The sequence below is a fragment of the Empidonax traillii genome, unplaced genomic scaffold (genome assembly GCF_003031625.1).
Source record: "Empidonax traillii isolate 1590-97213 ecotype Southwest subspecies unplaced genomic scaffold, ASM303162v1 scaffold158:size1480230, whole genome shotgun sequence".
NCBI lineage: Eukaryota > Metazoa > Chordata > Aves > Passeriformes > Tyrannidae > Empidonax > Empidonax traillii.
The window spans coordinates 107,469-127,455 of NW_020955351.1; the positions used below are offsets into that span (position 1 = coordinate 107,469).

The 19,987-nt window shown below is 40.6% G+C and overlaps 1 protein-coding gene across 1 annotated transcript in view; it reads left to right on the top strand.

Annotated features, from left to right (window-relative positions):
• Positions 1 to 19,987, top strand: part of AKAP13 (A-kinase anchoring protein 13) — a 67,866-nt gene that overhangs the window by 26,726 nt on the left and 21,153 nt on the right. The window contains exons 5-10 of the mRNA XM_027884965.1: positions 2,305 to 2,488; positions 3,765 to 3,873; positions 8,073 to 8,204; positions 12,171 to 12,213; positions 13,384 to 13,489; positions 18,741 to 18,912. Coding sequence (XP_027740766.1) covers positions 2,305 to 2,488; positions 3,765 to 3,873; positions 8,073 to 8,204; positions 12,171 to 12,213; positions 13,384 to 13,489; positions 18,741 to 18,912 — 746 coding nt within the window. The remainder of the gene's footprint in view (positions 1 to 2,304; positions 2,489 to 3,764; positions 3,874 to 8,072; positions 8,205 to 12,170; positions 12,214 to 13,383; positions 13,490 to 18,740; positions 18,913 to 19,987) is intronic.

Here is a 19,987-nt window from a genome sequence, read left to right on the forward strand (position 1 = left end):
TTTTCAAGATATGTAAGAGTGAGAGTCTTTTACCATTGCCCCGTTCCATAACAATCCAATAATCACTACCCTTTTCCTTTCTTTGCCTCTTTTGATGTTCCTAGTTTGAGCTGGTGTCCCTCAGGCGTACAGTACCTTGCCATGGGTCCTGACTTTACTTGTAGAAGGTATGGTATGAATAAATGTGCAGCAGCAAAGGAGCCCTGCAAACACCCTGTTGTCAGCTTGTCGTGCATCGCCTCCCCCACCGCTGCTCTGGCTGAAGAGTGCACGTGTTTGTTTTGCTTGGTCTGCTTTTTCCAGCCATTAGTCTTGGGAATGGATCTTCTGAGCTGGGGTGCAGGGTGAAGGTGGTGGCTGCTTTTCACTGGCCTCCAGCATTAAAGAAGCTGCACTGTTGGGTTGAGCTGCTCTGTGATGACTTTAAGCCGTGTTTTTTTCCGCAGCAATGATCATAATGATAATGGTGTCAGCCAGAGAATCAGAACAAGATTAAATATGATTCAACGCTGCTCTGTTCCAGATAAATCTCATAAAGGATTTAAGTTCATACAGGCTTGTTCTTTGTAAATTGAAAGATCTAGTTTTTTCTTCAAAGAGGCTAATCATGTAAAACCTTCTGTGAAAAACCGATCTGGTCACCTCAGATGAAAATTTCCCAGGCACTTAAAGGTTTTATCTTCTGCAGAAAGTCCCAGAGTTGGGATTGATGTTTGCAGGTCACCTCTTTACACATAATATTGCTTGGAAGCCAGTCCCCCAAATTTTATACCTTTTTAGCCTTTTCTCTGGCTGTTCTTGCTGGTTGTGGGTAGGACGATTGAACTCTTTTTCTGAAGAGTAAATATTGAGAAAAAAAATTAATCCGTCCTTCCTATTACAGATTTAATTACGTTTGGTCTATATACTCCAATCAGCAAATTACAGAACAATATCACCCACTGATAACTGTTTTATGGGGCAATATTTGCAGGTTTTAACTGGTTTTGTCACAAGTACGTAATTTTTTTCTGCACTGTGTACCATCACTGTTACCACATTGGAATGTAAGAAAAAAATTTTCTTCTGCTCTAAATAATCAGTAGAAATGGGGCTGATTTCTCTCTACAGGTGTTTTAGAATAAACTTTTTAGTGCCTGCTATAAATACACATTGATGAGTTACAATCTTCTTAAAGCAGATTAAATTATAAATGCTTCAACCAGCCATTTTTTCTCATTAATTACCATGAAAAAAGTCTTTTGAATATACTAAATCTTCTAATTCAATGTTTATTGCAATTGTTGCTTTCAAGGTGCATATTTGTCAACCACTTAATGCTTCTAAGGGACTCCGGAACATTAATCACTACTCTGCAAGTCTACCTGAATTTAAAGCTCCTCTAGTTGTTTAAATCATCTGTACAGTCTAGAGTGTGTTTTCCCTTTCATTTGTTGACATGTCAGCTTGTTGGCCACTTAGGTGTCATGATTAGCCTCAGCTCTGGGATATAAATCCAAGGTAGGCCTTGGAGGACTTAGTGAGTATCAAATCAAACATCAGCAATGGAATTGTGCTCATATGCTGGGAGATGAATCTGTAAAGCTTGCACATGATCCCACAGTGGCATTTAAGTGGGTCTGTTGATGCTTGAGCCTGAAGAGCAAGAGTGTCAGAAGCAGAATATTAGGTCAAGATTTATAAGATTAAATAGTCCCATGTGAAAGAGGGGGTGACAACATTTATTGAATTCAAGAAAAAGATGACAGGTAAGGTAGAAAAGAAACCAGCTTTGGCAGAAAGAGGGGCATTATCAGTGCCAAAACTTTTTACAGTGGCATGTTTTAAAATAGATCCAGTGGCTGCAGAGATGAATGTTACAGCAGCTGATGTGGCTGCTGGGAGGGGTGTTGGTCCCAGACAGGCAGCACCATTCTATTCAAGGTAGTTTAATTTGGGTGGCTTTATTCCAAGGGAGAGCCCAATAAAAAGCTAGAAAAAAAAAATGTGGAAATACCAAAATCTTTAGAAGGGGTGTTTCTGGATTTTCCTGTGCACCACTCAAGAAGAAAAGAGAAAAAACAATAGGAAAGGCTCCTGAGCAGGAGTTTGAATGGTCATTCAAGCAACTACTGTGTCTCATTAGAGGCACAAAGGTGCTGCTGTTTGCTCTGAAGAAAATAGAAGTAACATGTTGATCAGTAACATCTCCCTGCACAGTTCAGTTAGTGACTGCCACGTGTTTTACACAGGAAGGTGCTCTGTGCTGAAAGACACTGGTCCCTAGGAGTTTGTCAGCATCTAACCTCTGTGCTTTCTCTTTAGTTACAGCCTAGAAGGCCTTGCTGGCGACTCTGGTGAGAACAAGAAGCCCTCTACAAACTTGGAGGCTTCTTCCCTGAGCTCCAAAGACCTCAGGCGGAGTCCACTTACCAGCAATCAGTGTGGGTCCCTGGTCCTGCTCACTGAAGAACTCGAGCAAGGAGAAATCAGAGACTATGGTCACCAGGTAAAACTGTCCAGCTATTGTTAGACATCAGCAAAATGCTACATTAGCATTTTCAAAGTTATTTTCCCAAGTGACAGTCTCACAAAGGCTTCCACCCTATATGTGTATGTATATATGTACGTATTAAAAAAATATTAAAAATCTTCCATCTTTAACATGGAGGAATCGCCATCTGTGTTAAGTTTGCTATTGGGTTCTTTGGGACAGCATGGTTGGTGGGCAAAGTCTTAGGGTGAGAAAAGAAACTTCCCAGTTTTCTTCCACCGATTGCATGAGTAATTATGGAAAAGTTATTTAATTTTTAGAATGGATATAGTGATTCTATCAGTCAAAGGTGTTGATTGAATGAAAAATTGATTCTGCAGTTAATGCTTATGCTACCTTCTGCAGTCCTGAAATGCACACACGTACCAAGGAATGATTTATCTGCTAAAGTTTTCGAGTTTATTTTCATATCATAGGAGGAAAATAAAGATTTTTTTCCTTTTGTAGGTTTAACCAGAATCAAAAGTTTCATTGAAGCAAAATAGTAATTGCATGTTAAGAAAATACAGAGTAACCTCTCCGAATCAGAAGTCTGTGATAGCTGTTAAGGACAGATGAGCCACAGTATTATGAGACTTCCTATTAATTGTTATTAAAGAAGTAATTATTGTCTTAAATACTATAAATACCCTGGATTTCTGAGTTAGAACTTTCAGCCATAGTATTTTCTGTGTTCATGTCAGAATCATTAACCATCCAGTCTGTTTACCCCATAGAGTCACTGCTGTACATCAAGACAATAAATGGGTCTTACGAGATCTGGCCTGTCAAGTTGTAATATCACAACTCTCATGTCTTCTTTTGCTTTGGAGAATGGCATTTTTTGGGAACACACTGCTAAGCATCAGATTTCTTTCACCATGTTGAACCACAGTCAAGTTATGCTGAGGAGTTGGAGTCACAACAGTAATTTCAGTGGCCTTCAGACAGTTAACAATATCTGTCTAGTAATATCTTGCAAGAAAATCAAGCAGCCAGAGTCTCTCTGTTGCATAATTGTCTTACACTTAAAAGACAAAACAAAATGTTAAATTTCACCTGTGCAACACTGATTACATTTTTCATGGTTCTTGACTTTCTCACCTATTATCTTATTCTGGGATCGTTTAAATTTCTCACTGTTTCAAAGTGAGAATTTCAGTAAACATGAACACTGAACTGGGATCTGAAGTTGGGATGATTCTGTAGCTCTTTACATAATGACTCAGTGTGGTTCTTTTCTGTTCTGCAGGCACATCAGACATCACAGCCACAAGGATTTAATTTCTGTTCCTCCGCTGCTTCATCTCCACTGACCAAATCCATGTCTCTAATGTCAATTAGCAAGCCAGTGCTCGACAGTGAGTAACACAGTTTTCCCTTATCCACGCTGTCATCTGTATTATTGAGTATATCTCGCTACCTTCCCAAGGCAGAATGTGCTAGTAGCTGCTCTTGCTTTCCCATATTATGTGAAATATATGTTTCACTGCTGAATGGAATTCTGGGTGGAAAGGCAGAACTCAGTCAGTTTAGTTTAGCTTTTCCCAGTGTATCCCTAGAATTTCTTTGTGTTAGGTTTCTTTTGGTTTTTTTTTTCTTAAATTAGACTACTGCTATGAAAACTATGATTTACTGAGTTTGCTATTAAAAAAAAAAAAGGATTTAATTTTACATCCTTTCAGAATTTCTTCCACTGATGTCAGGTAAATTCCATGTGAGATCTTATTTCCCTATGTCTAGATTTTTGAAAGTGGATACATGGAAACTTGAGAATCCATGTCTTCATCTCCTTTGGGGAGTTTGTTGCTATTCATTTTGAGTTAAATATTTTGGAGCAGTTGGGTATAATTTATTGAATCTCATTCCTGAAGAAAATAATAAAAGATGATTCTCTGAAATTTTCCAGTTTAGCTTAATTGAAGCGATAACAAGCACTTAATTTTGCAACTTGACTGAATTGATTCTTTCAGCTGAAAAAGTCATTCAGAAGGCTGCAGCTGGATGTGCTTAGGAAGGGCTGCATTACACGTGCTTTCATTTTATTAATTGCCAGCCAGAAACCAAACTGACATCTTAGCTCACGTCTTGTTAATTAGTGATGGTCTCTGATCTTTCCTCTTTATTAACGTGCTTCTTTCTTGCAAAGCTGAACAAGGGAAAGGTGCTTTGAGAAAGGCGTTTTATTCATGGAGGAGGCTTGCTGGAGGAAACCCACAGGGATTATGCCTTGTGGGAGACGTTTTAAAATTCTTCACCGTGATTATTCCGTGATTAATAAGAATGTGGCGTAGCGGATGAGTCCCCCAGCGACGGTAACCAAAACATGGGCAGCTCTGTCCCGCCCAAGGCCGGATCCTGCCTCCCCGCTTCCCTCCTTGGGCAGAAGGCATTCACTGTTGTTTTTTGAAGCAGCCAATGTATTGGCATTGCACCCAACTGCTGACCAAATACCATAAATAACCCTGTTTGCTCCCCAAAAATGTGCTGTCGGTGGCTGAGGGAGCCTGGACGGCTGAGGCTCGTCCCCGTCTCCCTTGGCACTTTCCTTCAGGCCCACGGTGGGGGTTTATGACAGTGGAGGATTTGTGCCTCCATCTTGGAGTTGGACAACTTGGCTGTCTTTCTGCTCCCCTCTGTCCTGTGATTGAGGTTAAAAATGCCACGGAGGCCTGAGAGCTGGTGGTAGGCAGCTTTGATTATTCTGTCTTCTTCTGGAACCAACCTAGTCCCGTGGCCCCGTGGAGACAGAAGGAAAAGAGAAGATGTAGTAAGTTCTCCAGAGGGGCTATGGAAGAAATAGCAGGATTAGTCTTCTTCTGCTTTGAGGCAGATGTCTGTGAGTTTGGGATGCTGAACTTAAAAATTACAAACACTCCTGTGAGCTTTGTTTTCTCAGTCATTAATTTGTGATTCCTCAGAAGAGCCTCATTTTTATAGGAAGGCAGTTTTGAAAGTCAATGCATTTGAGGGGTTAGATGTAAGCATCCAAAAGGAATAATCACTTCCAAAATTTAAATCATGGGTTCTCTTCCCAATCCTGACTCCTTCCTGACTTCAGAAACTTCAGTAAATCTCCCAGAGAAGCTGTGGATGCCACATCTCTGGGTGTATTCACAGCCAGGCTGGATGGGGCTTTGAGCAACCCAGTCTAGTGGAAGATGCCCCTGCCCATAGCAGGGAGTTTGGATCTTTAAGGTTCCTTCCAACCCAAACCAGTCTATGATTATATGATTTTACTTCATTCTTCCTCAGTCACTTTGAAAGAGGAATAGTGTTGCTTGAGTTGTGACCATATGACATGTAAAGTAGCTTTAGTGCCTTTTAGAAGGTCTCAGTGTATAAACTTCCTTGTATCACTGGGGTTTGACATTCATGTTATTTCAGCAGAACATTTCAGAGTTGTGCAAGAGTAAAAATTGATTTCATGGAAATAATTTTGTGGTAGGTGTTAAAAAAAAAATAAAAAACCCATCCGATTCCTGCAACTGTGTCTGAATGAGAAGAAAACAATGTGCCTTGCACAAAAACTTTAAAACCTAAATCCAAATTAATAAAAGGAGGAAATTCTCTTATTTTTGCCATTTATTGTCACAAGTGTTGAGGCAGGAGCAGTTTCCAAGACTGCATTTCTATCCCACACTACCATCTGATTTCTCAGATGTTCCAAGAGCTGTTGTGGCCATTCACAACTGTTAATCCTCAAGCATTTTATAGAGGGAGGTCACAAGAGCTCTTGGCTGGAGCGCTCGGAAGAATGCTTTCAGCTTTGGAATAGCAAATTTCCAGTGTGGAGCACTGTTATAAAGCCAGGAATTGCTATAAATAAAACCACTGAAATGGGAGTTGAACTGTGCTGGAGAAGGTGGTTCAATTTACAGTAAAGTATTATTGTTCATCTTGACTTTTTAGTCTAAATAGACAGTAGACTACAGAACAAAAAGCAGGGTTGCCTAATCGTGTTCTTCAGGTCTGGGACATTAGAACAACTCCTTGGAAAGGCAGTCTAAACAAAATTAATGCATCAGTCTTGCTAAGAATTCTTCAATTTAAATGCCTTACATTGAGTCCCTCTAGGGTTGTTCTGCTTATGTTGGAAAAATGTGCACATTTTAGTCAAATTGCCTCTGGACCATTGGCATTTATGATTAATGGCTGAAGGAAAATTTCTGGGGAGTTTGCTCTGCATTGCTTGCATTGCATTGGATGTTCCTCGGACAGTATTTTTATATTCTGAACTCAGTTTTGGCGTATGATATCAGCAATGCAAAAAATTCTCATTGTGTGTGGCTGAAAGGACATGTTTTATTCAAAGAGAGCAATAATTGCTTCTTCTTTCTCTTTGGAAGTTTAATACTGATGAAGTCTTTAGCCTGTTTTCCCTGTTGTGCAAGTGAATTGATTTATCCGTGGAATGACTTAAAAGTGACTGAATATATGCACTGAAGTTTCTAATTGTAAATGCTTAGGTAGAACCCTTAGGTCAGACCTGTCCCAGGGGCAGAGTTTCTCCAACCCTGTCCCAGTCATCTTTCCTGATGTCACACTGATGTCCCATGTCAGTGATGGGTATCCAGCAATCAGGTCACAGCTCAGAGGTTTCCACCTGTGCTTGTATGAAGGAAAGGTTTGGGAAATTCAGCCCTTGGGAATCCCTCTTTCAGTGAAGAGTGGCTACCTGGCTCCTGCATCTCTTTTTGGAGAAGAGTTTCCTTGCAAAGAATTGTTGCAAAGCTGCTGCTATGCAAGGTTTTGCTCTTAAAAATAAATTGTTGGAGATTTGATGTCGCAGACTGATTCCTGAGTTTGGCACTGTGTTTGGTAGGCATCTTCCAGACAAGGACAGATAAGGTGCAGAGGAGCTTTTCTCATGTTTAGGCATTTTCTTTAAAACAAGGGCTGTGAGTTTTAGAAGGTGGCAGAAGAGATGCTTGTTTTTTCTTTTTTATTTTGGAAGAAAAGAGTGGAAGCTGAAGTGTCTCCTCTTTAAAGCTGGAAATTTTGAAGGGCATAACATTATCAAAATTCTGGGATTTTTTTAGAAATAGAAGTGGCAAGAACCTCTCCAGGTAGATTATGTCAGCACTTCAGATAAACTGTCCTTGCTAATATCTGGCAGCTTTGCTGTGTCATTTAACTGCAGAAAGCACCTTCAAACAAATACCTTAAGTTGGTCTAATTTGATTCCCTGGCAGTTCTTTCGGTGAAGCTGATGCCCTTTGTCCAGAGACCCATTTTATTTTTGATATTCTGTTTGGGAAAATAACTGTTTGCATATAAGTCTTCATTAAGAGGTCGTATAAAACAAAGATACCAGCAAAAATAGGGAAAACCTCGAGCCTCGAGCTACGCATGCAGTGAGACCTGCATCCTCAAACCTGCACCTTGTGGAATTTGCACGTTCTCAGTTCTTTGTTTCTTGTGCCTTTTCTGGAGCCAGCTGCTTTGCAGACATTTCCTTTGCTTTGGTTTTAGTTTGCTTTGGCCGCTTTCCTCTCCTTTTTATTATTAAATGCATTTCCAAGCATGCTCTAATGTCTGCTGTTAACCCACTTCTCAGCCCAGGGCCGGACTCGACCATCGAGACGAATCTCCTTCTCCTTCAGCATCTCTCCACTCATTCCTAAGTCTAAAACTCTCTTTTCTATTGGCTCTTCTTCCAGTGATGAGGAGGAGGAGTTGGATAGTAAGTAATCGTTTTCTGTGCGTTGCAGCCGTTATGGGTGGAAACAAAGGGAAATCTGGTTTTCTGCTTTAGACCTCGGAATTTCACCTTGCAAACACTGAACTAACCTTTCCATTGCATGATGTCTAACAGCATTATCTTAGTCCTGTATTTGAATACTAGCTAATGGCAGAATAAAAGGATTGTAATCCAAAGGATCTTATATATCAGCACCATCATGTCTCATCCATTTAGTTTTGGTCTGGATCCAGGTGGCAAATATCATCACCTGCCACTCTGACCAGCAATATAATCTTTACCTTTTTACTTAAACCAAAATAACTTGCCTTGAGCTTGTTGCAGGGCATGGAGTTAGCAGCAGAGGTAGATCCTTGCCCTCCATGGGTAAGACTGAGCACATTGCTCAGTGAAAGATAAGTGGAGTGAAACCCTGATTATTAAATTCTGAAAATCTTGGTGGCAACTTCACAGTTCCCCTTCTAAGCAAAAAGCACACACTGCAGTCAAACACCTTAAATCTTCAATATCTAGGTCCTGATATTATTATCAGAGTAGTTTTGTGGGAAACAGACAAGAGTTATCTGGTAGCTTTTTTTTCCTCCTGCAAAAAACTATTACTAAAAGAAGCCCAACTGAGGCTGAAGAGTGAATTAAAGTAATTTAGACTCCTCTTGGCTTTTTTAATAGGCTTATCAAAGATAACTAAAAATGTTTCCTATTTCTTAAGCATGTTGAAATAAACCAGGCACATTCCTTGTGTCCATAGTGGAATGGGGAAAATTGCTTTCCTATCCAACACATTTTGGTTGCTTCCTGAATTTAGAACAATCTCCAACATCACAATCTAAAACACCATCCATGTTGTAGGTATCTAAGTTCTCCTCCTTTCCATTCCTAGTCTTCCCTGTGGGTTTTTCCCTTCCTTAAGAAAGTCTTGTGCCCAGGTGGGATATTACGGACTTCGTATTTAAGCTCCTTCATCTTTGCTCTGTTCTTCTCTTCTGCCTTTCAAAATTCATAGTCCCCAGAAAGTGAACTGTAAACACACAGCTGTGCATCAGTGTGATGCCCCACAGTAAAAAGTACCGTCAGCTAAACTTTCTGGTGGATTTGGAATTTTTTTTTTGTTTGATAGGGTTTTTTTATTTGGTTTTTTGTTTTTGTTTGGGGAGTTTTGTTCTTTTGGGTTTGGGTTTTTTTTGTGTGTGTGTGGTTTTTTGTTTGGGGTTTTTTTGTGTGGTTTTTTTTGTTTGTTTGGGGTTTTTTTGTTGGTTTTGTGTGTGTGTGTGTTTATGTGTGGTTTTGGGTTATTTTTTATTACTTTATTTATTTTTGTTTGTTTTAAGCATCTAACACATTAAGTAATATCTAATAGTCAGGTTAGGGTCTAACAATTTTAGGGGATATTTATGTTAGCCAGTATTTATCTTCTCTTCTCCAACAGTGCTTCTGCTAACAGTGATCATTTAAAATAACATCTGATATCGTCTCAAACAAAAACGTTAGTCTCTTTAGACATGTTTTATTCCCTCATATTTGAGGGTACTTTGGTGACTTTATGTGAAGGTTGGTTTAGCCACAGCTATTCATAAGACAGTGGGCAGTGGGCATTTTTCATGTAGTAATCCCAGATCAGTTTATTTTTTCACATCTTCAGGGTTCATTTCTCATCAAAGGACAGATGTGTTAACATTGAGATTGCATTTGCATTTCAGTTACTGCTCCTCAACCTCTCCACGCCTGTTTTTCTCTAGAGTATGGAGGATTAGTTGGAGTTTTTGTGATGATATGGTATATTTAAGACTTGGATTTCAGGTGGCTGGACAATTATTATGGGGCCTTTGGATTTCTTGACTCAAAAAAGTTTAATTAGAGAATTAGGGAGTTGCAAGCTGTTTTGCAACCTCCTAATCCACTCATTGCTTTCTGCATAACAGGTCTTGATAAATTGTTTCGAGCCTAGCTACCATATGAAATAATTTTGGTGGGTGATGCTTAAAAGGTGTTCACATAAATACACCAAAATTTGACTCCAATCCACATTCATTGGACATAAATAGCAGTTCTGGCTTTTGGGAAAAAAAAACCTTAATTTTTTTTGTGAGTTGTGAGGTCAGTTTTAGCATTTCAGTTTTGATCCTGGTTGTGACAAGAAAGAAAAACTTGTGAAAATAAACCTTCCTTCCCCTCTTCTGCTTCAGAACAAAACCTGGAGAGAGAAAGATGTGTGCTTTTCTGTGCTTGTCTTCATGGGTTTTATAGCTTGCAGCAGTATTTATTATATGATGTTATAATATAACCTAAAATATGAAATCATAAACAGATCTTGATTTTTTATCTGGATCCACTTTGCCTGCCAGAATCAAAAATCCACCATTTTTATGGTAAAACACTAATGCAATAAAAGATAAATTATACATAATTGAAGTTCTTATGCAATATACTTTCTCCAGGTGCTGAAAACCAGTCACAAATATCAAATTATTACAGCTCATGGTTCAGCGTTTGTTCATATTTCTTATGTTAATTGCAAAGAAACAAAAAGGTTTGGGAAATACTTAAATCCAATCAAATTTATTATTGATTTTAAAAAAGGAAATTTTAAGGAGGCTTAACTCAGGTTAAAAGCAATCTATAACTGAAATATGAACCAGAGTCACTGGAGCTTTAGCCAGGGATTTGGGAGTCTGTAAATTACTTGTGTGATCTTGGTAGGTGCTTAGGTAGTGGATATTGTATAAAAATATAATATCCCCCATTGGAAATTGAATAGTAGACTTCATTTTGTATATGTTACAGTATTACTACCTTTGATGTGTTTGGGATAGATCATTAATGAGGTGAAAGATTTCGCAAGGGAAACACAGATCCCCGAGCAGGGACTGGGTAATGGGGTATGCCTGTATTTTAGTTTCTCAGTATGAAGAAATGATATTTCTATCTGTGTTGGCACTTGAATGGGTGGTTAGAAAATCTGTATTTAAAGCATAATATTGTGTGCACAGTTTTTCCTAATGTACTTCTTTTGGATAAAGGACCATCTTTGCCTCTAATGGAAAGTAGCTCTTTTGCATTCACCCTTAGCATTAATATGTTAACAGAATTTGAACCAAAATACTATTTCCCTTACAGTATAAATGCTGAAGCCTAATAAGGTGATAGTCATGCTGCTTCTTGAACTTCAGAAAGGGCTGCAAACAGTGCTTGTATGAGGGTTTTTCAGAGTCCTGGCAAGCCCAGTTACTCCAGGGAGAGCCCCATGTCCTGGATCATTTCAGTGTTCTTCAATGGTTCTGGTAAATGGTGTCAGCTCCCAGACCTGCTCCAAATGCATTGTGCAGGCAGGTTTCTCGTGATATAAAGAGAACTGGTGCCATTGGCAGGGCTTCAGCTTCGTGTTGAAATTCAGCCTTTCCTCAAGCTGTGTTTTGTGACGAAGCCCCAGGCTGGTAACGTTTTGTGAAAAACAGAATAAAGCTTCCCTTGTTTCCCTTACTCTTTATGAAGTGCTTCAGGATTTTGATGGGAAAATTAACTATAATTTCATCAAGTAGAAAAGTTGTGTGCATGAAACCCGGATGTGTTGTACAATGGATTCTTTCTAGTGGTGTATAAATAAAGGCATTGTGACAGAATCATTCTCATTTATACCTATTGTCATTGAATTGGCAGTTTTGATTCAGACAGCCTGATTTACCAGCAGATTTAACAGTTGCACGGCCTTTGCTTAATAGCTGAACACTGATAAAAAATACTAAGCAGGCTTTCACCTCAGCATCTAATTTGAGAGCAGCTAAGGATACAGGGAACAGGCTTTATCCTGAGCACATGAAATCTATTCTAAACACTCACTTCTGGAAAGCATTTCCCTTTCCTCTTGAACCATCCAAATATGCAAACTATGTTTTTTAAGATCAGTGGACTAAGACTGCAGTCTAACATGTCACCCCCTGCCCCTCCGATCTTTTCCAGGTACACAGTCCTTCGGTGGCTCCACGGGTTCCTCAGTCCAGAGGTACAGTATTCTGGGGGTATCACATCTCTTCTGATGGGGCTCCTGCAGTGGCCTCTGCTTTGGACACCCAAAAGCCTTCCTGGCACCAGTGAACAACAGCTGAAATCAGAAGTTGTCAGATTTGTGAACATCGGTCTTGTGTGTGTCTAAAGGCTGAAGAATATTTGAGGTCATAGAATGGGAAAGTCTGTTCTAGGTCTCATTTCTAACAAGGCTTTGTGTTTATGCATAGCTAATAACTTTAGATTATCTATTGTTGCACAACATCAGTTTACCCCGAGTTATATTTTACACTAAAAGTAGTTCTTCCTCCTTGTGGCTAATTCACTCTGTATCTCTGTAACAAAGGCCAAAACAATCGCGTTTTTGTATGTTACTTTTCATCCTTGCAAGTTGTGCAGAGGAGATAATTTTCCTGGTGTTTTTAAAAGTGCTTCCCCAGAGGAAGAACATTTGTGGCACCAAGGGACCTGGGTGTCTGGTCTCTGTGGCTCTGGTGGCTTCAGCTTTATTTCATGACTGGGAGGCTCTTCCCCTCTACTTGCTCCTATTTTCTCGTCCTTGATTTAATTTATATTTCTGTTGTTCTGCTTTTGTTTTGTGTTGTACTTCCTATTGATAGACTGTGTCCTTTAATGCAATAGTTGTTTCCTTATTCTTCCACCGCAGCTGAAGTCATGAGCTTGTGCATGTAAAGACTGGCAGAAAATAACTGGCATCCTAAAAATGCCTAAATTAATACATATAATAATTGTTGGTTTTACTTGGTATTCTCATTTCTCAGGGGAGGCTTTGCAGGCAGTGTGGTTTCTGTTAAAGGCACTCACTGCCTTTTCAGAGTTCATTAAATGCCTTTCTCTGGAAGGAGATTGCTCTTTAAAGTATTAATAGTTCCTGGTTATTTGAGCAGGGGAGCAGCAGAGGGTGCTATGGCAAGGCCTGCTTAAAAACAGATATAAGGATTCCTTGAAATTTAACTCAAAGCAACTGGATTGGCATTTTGTCTTCACTTTTCCTTCTCTGGTGGAACACCATAAAGCAACCTTTGATGCTATTGGCTAATAAATGCATTTTTCCTTAAAAAAAAAAAAAACAAACCTATCCATTTAATAGATGCTTTGGGGAAGGAAAAAAAAATGCAAGCAACCTTTTTTTCTGTTTTGATTCCAGCATATCTGAAGAGAGCAGCAGTGTCCCCGCTGGCAAAGGTGTAACGAAAGTCAGTCGCACCTTCAGCTACCTCAGGAATAAAATGTCCAGCAGCAAGAAGAGCAAAGTAAGTGCTTCTTGTGATTTATGCAGCCACGAAATGCCCACAGGCAGCAGAGATGAGTTCTGTATTTCAGTTCTGTGTTTCCATAGGGTGGTATTTAAACCGTTGCCCAATTTTCTCTCCTTTACCTTCTTTTACTTCCTTTCTGTCTTTTGTGAGGAGAGGATTGTCTATGTCGTAACAAGGACTGGCTACATGGGAAATCCTAGCACCCCAAAACTGAGCCCAAGGACACACTCTGGGAACTTGGTGGCTGGTCACTAGTGGTGTCCCCAGGGCTTGTTTTTGGGGCCAGTCCTATTAAACATCTTTATTGATGATCTGGACATGGGGATTGAGTAAGAGGATATGAATAGATGGCCTTAAAATGAGTCAGAGGAGATTAAGATTAGGTATTAGAAAAAGAAATTCACTGTTAAGGTGGTCAGGCATTGGAATAGGTTACCCATGTTGGTGGTGGATTTGGCACTGAGTGGTGTGGTTTAGGGGGATTACAGTGGTAGTGCTGCGTTGATGGTTGGGCTGGATGATCTTGGAAGTCTCTTCCAACCTTGAAGATTCAGCAAGTCTTTGATTCTCTGTTTTCACTCTTTTCCACACAAAATGAAGCTTCATTTATTATAGAGGATAGATAGTGTTCTGGCATGAGTTATGGCTTTGAAGTGATTGATGAGTCTAATTTTTACAGAACCTGAGAGGTTTTTAATCAAATGAGGATGGGAGCTGTAAGAAGGGACTTGGCTGCCGAAGGGTGTGGTCTGTTTTCATTTTATTTTTACTTTTGCCACAAAGTTTCTGTGCACTGCAAGAGACATTGCTCAAACAGTGACCTTTGGTGATGACAAATATTTATATTTTCACCTTTTTTTCCATCCTTGAAACCCTGGGATTTAATTTGCTGAAAGACAAGTGCTGCTCAGCACAGCTGAATTTCCTGGGAACTGTATTGGTTACAGAAATAATTACATTAATGCTAGATGCTTCACACAAATGGGCAGTTGTTGCCTTAGATTGTCCCCTTAAGGTTAATATGTGTTTGGGGTTTTTTTTTTTTTTTGGCTTGGTTGGATATTTTTTACTTGCATCTCACCTCTCTTTATTTGTTTGACCAAGCTCAGAGCACCTTATCTCACCTTGGGCAGTGTGTATTGTATCATTAGGTGATGTGTATCTAATATGTTGGTAAATACTGTTGGAAGGCCCTCAAGAGGTATAATTACACACAGTTCCTCTTTACGGGTCTGCCTTGAAAGACACAAAGCCACGAGTGCCAGTGGCTCAGAGCTGCTGCTGAGCAGCTTTGAGACAATGACGTTCCCTGCTGCAAAGTACAATGCCAAAAAGCAAATCTGCTTAACACAGAAACTTCTGTTGCAAACGCCAGAGAGAAGTTCAGGAGCATTTCACACAGACTGTGAACGAGAGTGGAAATTCATTAACTGGTTCTTGCCCTTCGGACGCATAATCTCCAAAGCAAGAACTAGAGGAAAAGATAAGAGATCTGGTTGGGACATATAAAAAAATGCAACAGAACTGCTTTCAGAAATTTGCTCTCCTTTTGTTAAGTAAGTGCAGGCTGATTTCACTGATGTCATGACTGTATCCGAAAGTGTCGATAAAGAATTGCTCCAAAATCCCCACAATAACACACACTACAGACATTGCAGCTGATAATCAATTCTGATATTTTTACTAATTAAAAAGCCAGGATGTCATTCAAATTACAATTTCTTCTCTGCTTACGGTAGAATGCTTGCATGTCATACTTTTTTAGGGCTCCTCCCTAAAAAAACACCTTACATTTTTAGGCTCCAGCCTAAAAATCCTAAGGAATTTTTGACCAAAAAATTCTTGGGAACACTGATTTCTCAGCAGCATGACAGCTGCTGAGGAAAACTGATAAGTATTAAAAAGAAAAACAACAAACCTTAAAAGAGGAAGTTTGACAGGAAGTTGGTTTCTGCTGCTGTCTGGGCTGTCAGGAGGGAGGGACGCTTCGCTTCAGCTTCTTTCCAACTAGGTTTTACTTATCTCTAAACCTGCACTGTGTTCTAAGGTGAACTTGAAAATAAAGCACACCTGAGCCTTCTAATGGCAACAGCTCTTTTGGAAAATCATGTAAACAGTTATGTAAAAAACCTTAAAAATAAAGAGGTGTTTGGAGCATTAACTGTAGGGGATACTGATTGTTGGTGTGATTTTTCCTGTGCCTGGCATGTATTTGGTGTTATTTGGGGATTAGCAGTGAATCTTTTGCTGTTAGCAACATGCCCTGATTCACATCTGTGAACTCTACAACACGCTCTATTTCTGTCAATTAAGGAAAAAAGGTAGAGGGTTTCTGAGAAATGACGACAATTAGCATGAGTAATTTCTCTTTTTCCTTGCCTTGCGCAGTAATAAGGCAGTGCTATACCACCAACAGCGTTTCAGTGTATATAGTAGGAGTTGTAAGTGTCTGAAAGGATTAGGAGACAGGGAATATTCCTGATGTGCAGAGCAGGAGGAGCTCAAACTCACAAAACCTTTCTGTCTGGGCATCTTCTGCAGCACTTTGTTTGCTGAAGTACTGCATAGCAACACTGAGGTATGTTAAAATTCGCTTCTTTTTCTGTCCCAAACATCACAGAGTGTTTGATTTGCTACCCTCTCTCTGCCTTTTAAATGGGTGGTCTCTTAGTGACTTGTGACTTCTAAAAGATTAATCACATCCTTTTCTGCCCTGTAAGTTGTTGGGGTTTTTGTTGGTTTCTTTTTTTTTTTTTTTTTACTTCGTTTGAGCGGTGGGAGCTAGGGTAGGGCAAGATGAAAGCAACAGCAAAGTAGCTAAAATCATCTTCAAGGAAGTTAGCAGCAATCGTCCCGCCCTCCCCCTTTTGCTCAACTGCTCTGTGCCTGCCATCCCCCCGGCCGGCCGTGCCGGCAGCTCCCGGCCCTCGGGATGGGCTAGCGCCGGTGGGGAGCAGCGCTCCTGCCCCCCGGGGGGAAGGATGTCGATAAAATGGAATAGATTTGCAGAAGTACCTCAGATAACAGTGAAGCTGGTGGGACTTAAGCACTGGGAGGTAAGAGCTTCGTGGTTCTTTTGGGGGAGGGATCGGCTTGCTGCAGATCTGTTCCTTTGGGTTTGCGGTACCTGCCGTGTCTGTTCCTGCACGTCGGGTTCAGCCGCAAAGCCGAGCTTCAAATCGTGCTGGGCAAGCTCCAGTAGCTCAGGAAAATGGTCTTGTTTTTTTACAATCCTTTTTAAGAATAAAGTTCCAGTAACTGTCACAGGAAAAAAGCTGAAAAAAAAAAAAAAATCTCATTTGGAGACCTTGTCCTTCAGTGGAGTGGCTGGCAGCCTGTGCATAGTGTGCTGTTTCCTCCCCTGAAAGTGGTGCACCCATTTCCTGTTTTTTTCTGGGGTCGTTCAGCTTTAATTAAAATGTTTTTTACAGTGATTTTCATGAAGGCAGGGTATTATTCCAGACTTCAGAATTACTGGGCTTTGCAGTAGACATCAGGTAGAGGTTTAAAGTGTAGGATGGGAAATCTCCTTTCATCATGAGAGTCACAAGATTTGCCCTGAGCTTAGAGTGATCTTTTCTCCTGGAGCTTCACAAGACTTGGCAATAGAGCAAAACTCCAGGCATCAGCTTAGTACCATCAGCCAAGGCCTAAACTGCAGTTTAAGTTCTTAAATCATGCCAGGCTGGACATGGTTAAAGGTGGGCAGGTCAGTGGATGGAGGATGGGGCTGTGGACGTTTCTGTGGGGTGTTGAGCCAAGCTGATGGCTCAGAGGAGGCGGAGATGTGATGCAACACAGATGCAACACAGACTCTTCCTGGCAGGTTTTCTGCTTCAGACAGGATTGTTCCATATGGTAATGCTCCTAGCTTTGCTTATTTGCAGAACAAAATAGCGTTTGGGGCCAGTAAATAGACTTTTTGTTTATGACACTTTGCAGGGAGAGACTCCGACACTGGGCATTTTGCCTGGGAAGTGTTGGGAGAGGAGAGGAGAGTCCTTAGGCTGAGTTACTCATTATTTGAGTGTGTCATCAAGAGCTCAACAGTTTCCCTGCGGGTGACTGCAGAGCTCGATACCTCTTTTAACCACTTCATGGCAGTTGCTCACATGGGCTGCTCTGCAGCTCCCTGATATTCAGGCTGTGACAATATTAGGCGGACGACACATAGCATATAAATAACAAAATGCAAAGATAAGCTCACAGAAGCCTTTAGCAATTTCTGGTTAAGCTTCTCTTTCAGATGCCAGGAAATCCACAGTAACAGCTAAAGTACAGAACTGGAGCTGAATCATGGGGCAAACAGGTTATAGGTTGGTACATAGAAAGACAAGGAATCACTGTAATTAAAATTTGGAGTTTTTCTGTGGAGTTTCCTTTAAAAATTGCTTGGAAGAATTCCAAATCCATGAAAGGCTGCAGGGAAAAATGTTTCAAATTTTTGGTATTTAGTGTTTTCTATCTAAGGTAGCAATAGAAAAGTAAGCAGAAACTCTGCTATAAGTTGGAGAAGCTGGCTGTCCTTGTCATCTTTCCAAAGCTGAGTAGCCCAGAGGTTGAACTGTGGTTTGTGGAAGATGAGAGAATCTTTTATGGCATTGCTGTTGTTCCTCTGCTTTTCTGTGGTGCCATACGTGGAGAGTTTGTAAAAGATCCATTTTCCCAAAAAGCTTGACATGATTACTTGGGATTGCATGTAACTATTGAAAAAGTTGGTAGTTGGAGGGAAAACAGAGGTGGAACTATTCTGGCAGTGAAAGCTATACAGGCACTGAGGAAGAGCTCGTGTTCTCCATTAAAAATGCAGTTGCAAATCTCAAGCTTTACAGGTTGGCCTTAAAAATGAACTGTGTTGAAAATGTGGCACACACTGCACGTGGTGTTTGTATTTAACACAATTCATTGAAAACACTGAAGAGGCTGATGAGAGCCCAGAAGAAGAAAGGAGGTAAAGTCATTAAACCAACAAAAATAATACAAAGGTGAAAGAAAATAGCTGCCTTCAGAACAGGCTGAGTTTCATATCTGCTGGTGAGACATCTGTGAGTCAGTAGTATGTAAATCCACGTCCATGGGGGCTGTAAGGTGTTTTTTTTAACAGAGAGCTGTGCAGACACATGGCCATTGTTAAGGTGTGCACTGGTCGATATCATCGCAGTGCCAAAGGCAAACATTGAGGAATTTGTAACTGGAGAATAGACCTTGCAAACTAACAAGGCTTTTGGTCCTTTTCTCACTGCAGGAAAAGGAGAAGGATAAAGAGAAGACTAAAGAGAAGGACAAAGATTCCAAGGAGAAGGAAAAGGATAAGAAGCTGTTAAATGGACATCTCTTCACTGCAACCTCCGTTGTAGCCCAAGCAACCTGTTACCACTGTATGAAGCCTTTCAATAAGGATTCGTACTACTGTGCAAGTAAGTCAGGGGAGGTTCCCTCCTTTCCTTTTGTTTTTCATTGAACCTGACATGGAAAATGCGAACCTTACGTGTTCTTTTCCTTTTGCTTAAGGATGTAGGGTGGGAGGGAGGCTTTGGAGATAGTGATTCATGGAGCAGCATGTTGCCTTGTGGAAACTGGACTGAAGTGAGTCGTGGCTGCGTGGAGGTGTCCTGCAACCTCATTCCAAGCTTGAGCTCAGCCATCACATCATCCCATGGGGTTTTCTACCCCTTGTTGGGCTGTGTCAGTCAGCTGGAGAATTTTGTTTATTTCAACTGCATGTTATGGCTTGGGCCTGAGCTGCTGTGATAAGATGGACAAAGGATGGGGACAGCTGGCTTGGATCATGGCTTTTACTTCCAATGGGAAAAAAAAGTCCCACCCATCTGTAGTGCATTGCTTTAGTTCTCTGAAATACTGCTTTGGTGAGCCCTCACTGAGAACCCCATGACACAAAAAGGAAATACTCACCCTCTTCTCCCTTTTTACAAGAAATTGCATCACAGGTCAAATGGCAACTACCTGTGTGTGTGTGAAGTACGTGCACTTCAGTCCAGGCAGGACGGGAAACACATCTGAGGGTTTCTGCCAGATTGGTGATTTTGTTCTCTTTTCTTATCACACAGTTTCTCATGCCTGTAGCTCGATAAGGTCAGCAGAGTTTGTGTGGTCGAGCCCAGAATGCTGCCTGGTTTATGCAGCAGCCCAAAGCTATAGAATATGCAGACAAAAATGTCATTTTCCCACTGCAGCTCAGGGCTCTTCTTTCCTCACTATTAGTAATTTTTTACTCCACTAGCCTAGAGATAAGTCAAAGCATTTGTGGGAACTGCTCCCAGGCTGGAGCCTTCTGTTCCTCCTAGTAGATGTGAGCAGGGGAAGGGGCAGCCAGCTGAATCCTGAATGGCAGTTCTGAGTTTCCTGGAAGAGATTTCAGCAAAATTGTTCTCATGAAACACACTCTGTGTCAGCCTGATGGGAAATGGAAAACATCAGCAGTTATAAGCTCTCAAATGCATTCTCTCCCTTTCCCCACTCAACTTTCTTTAC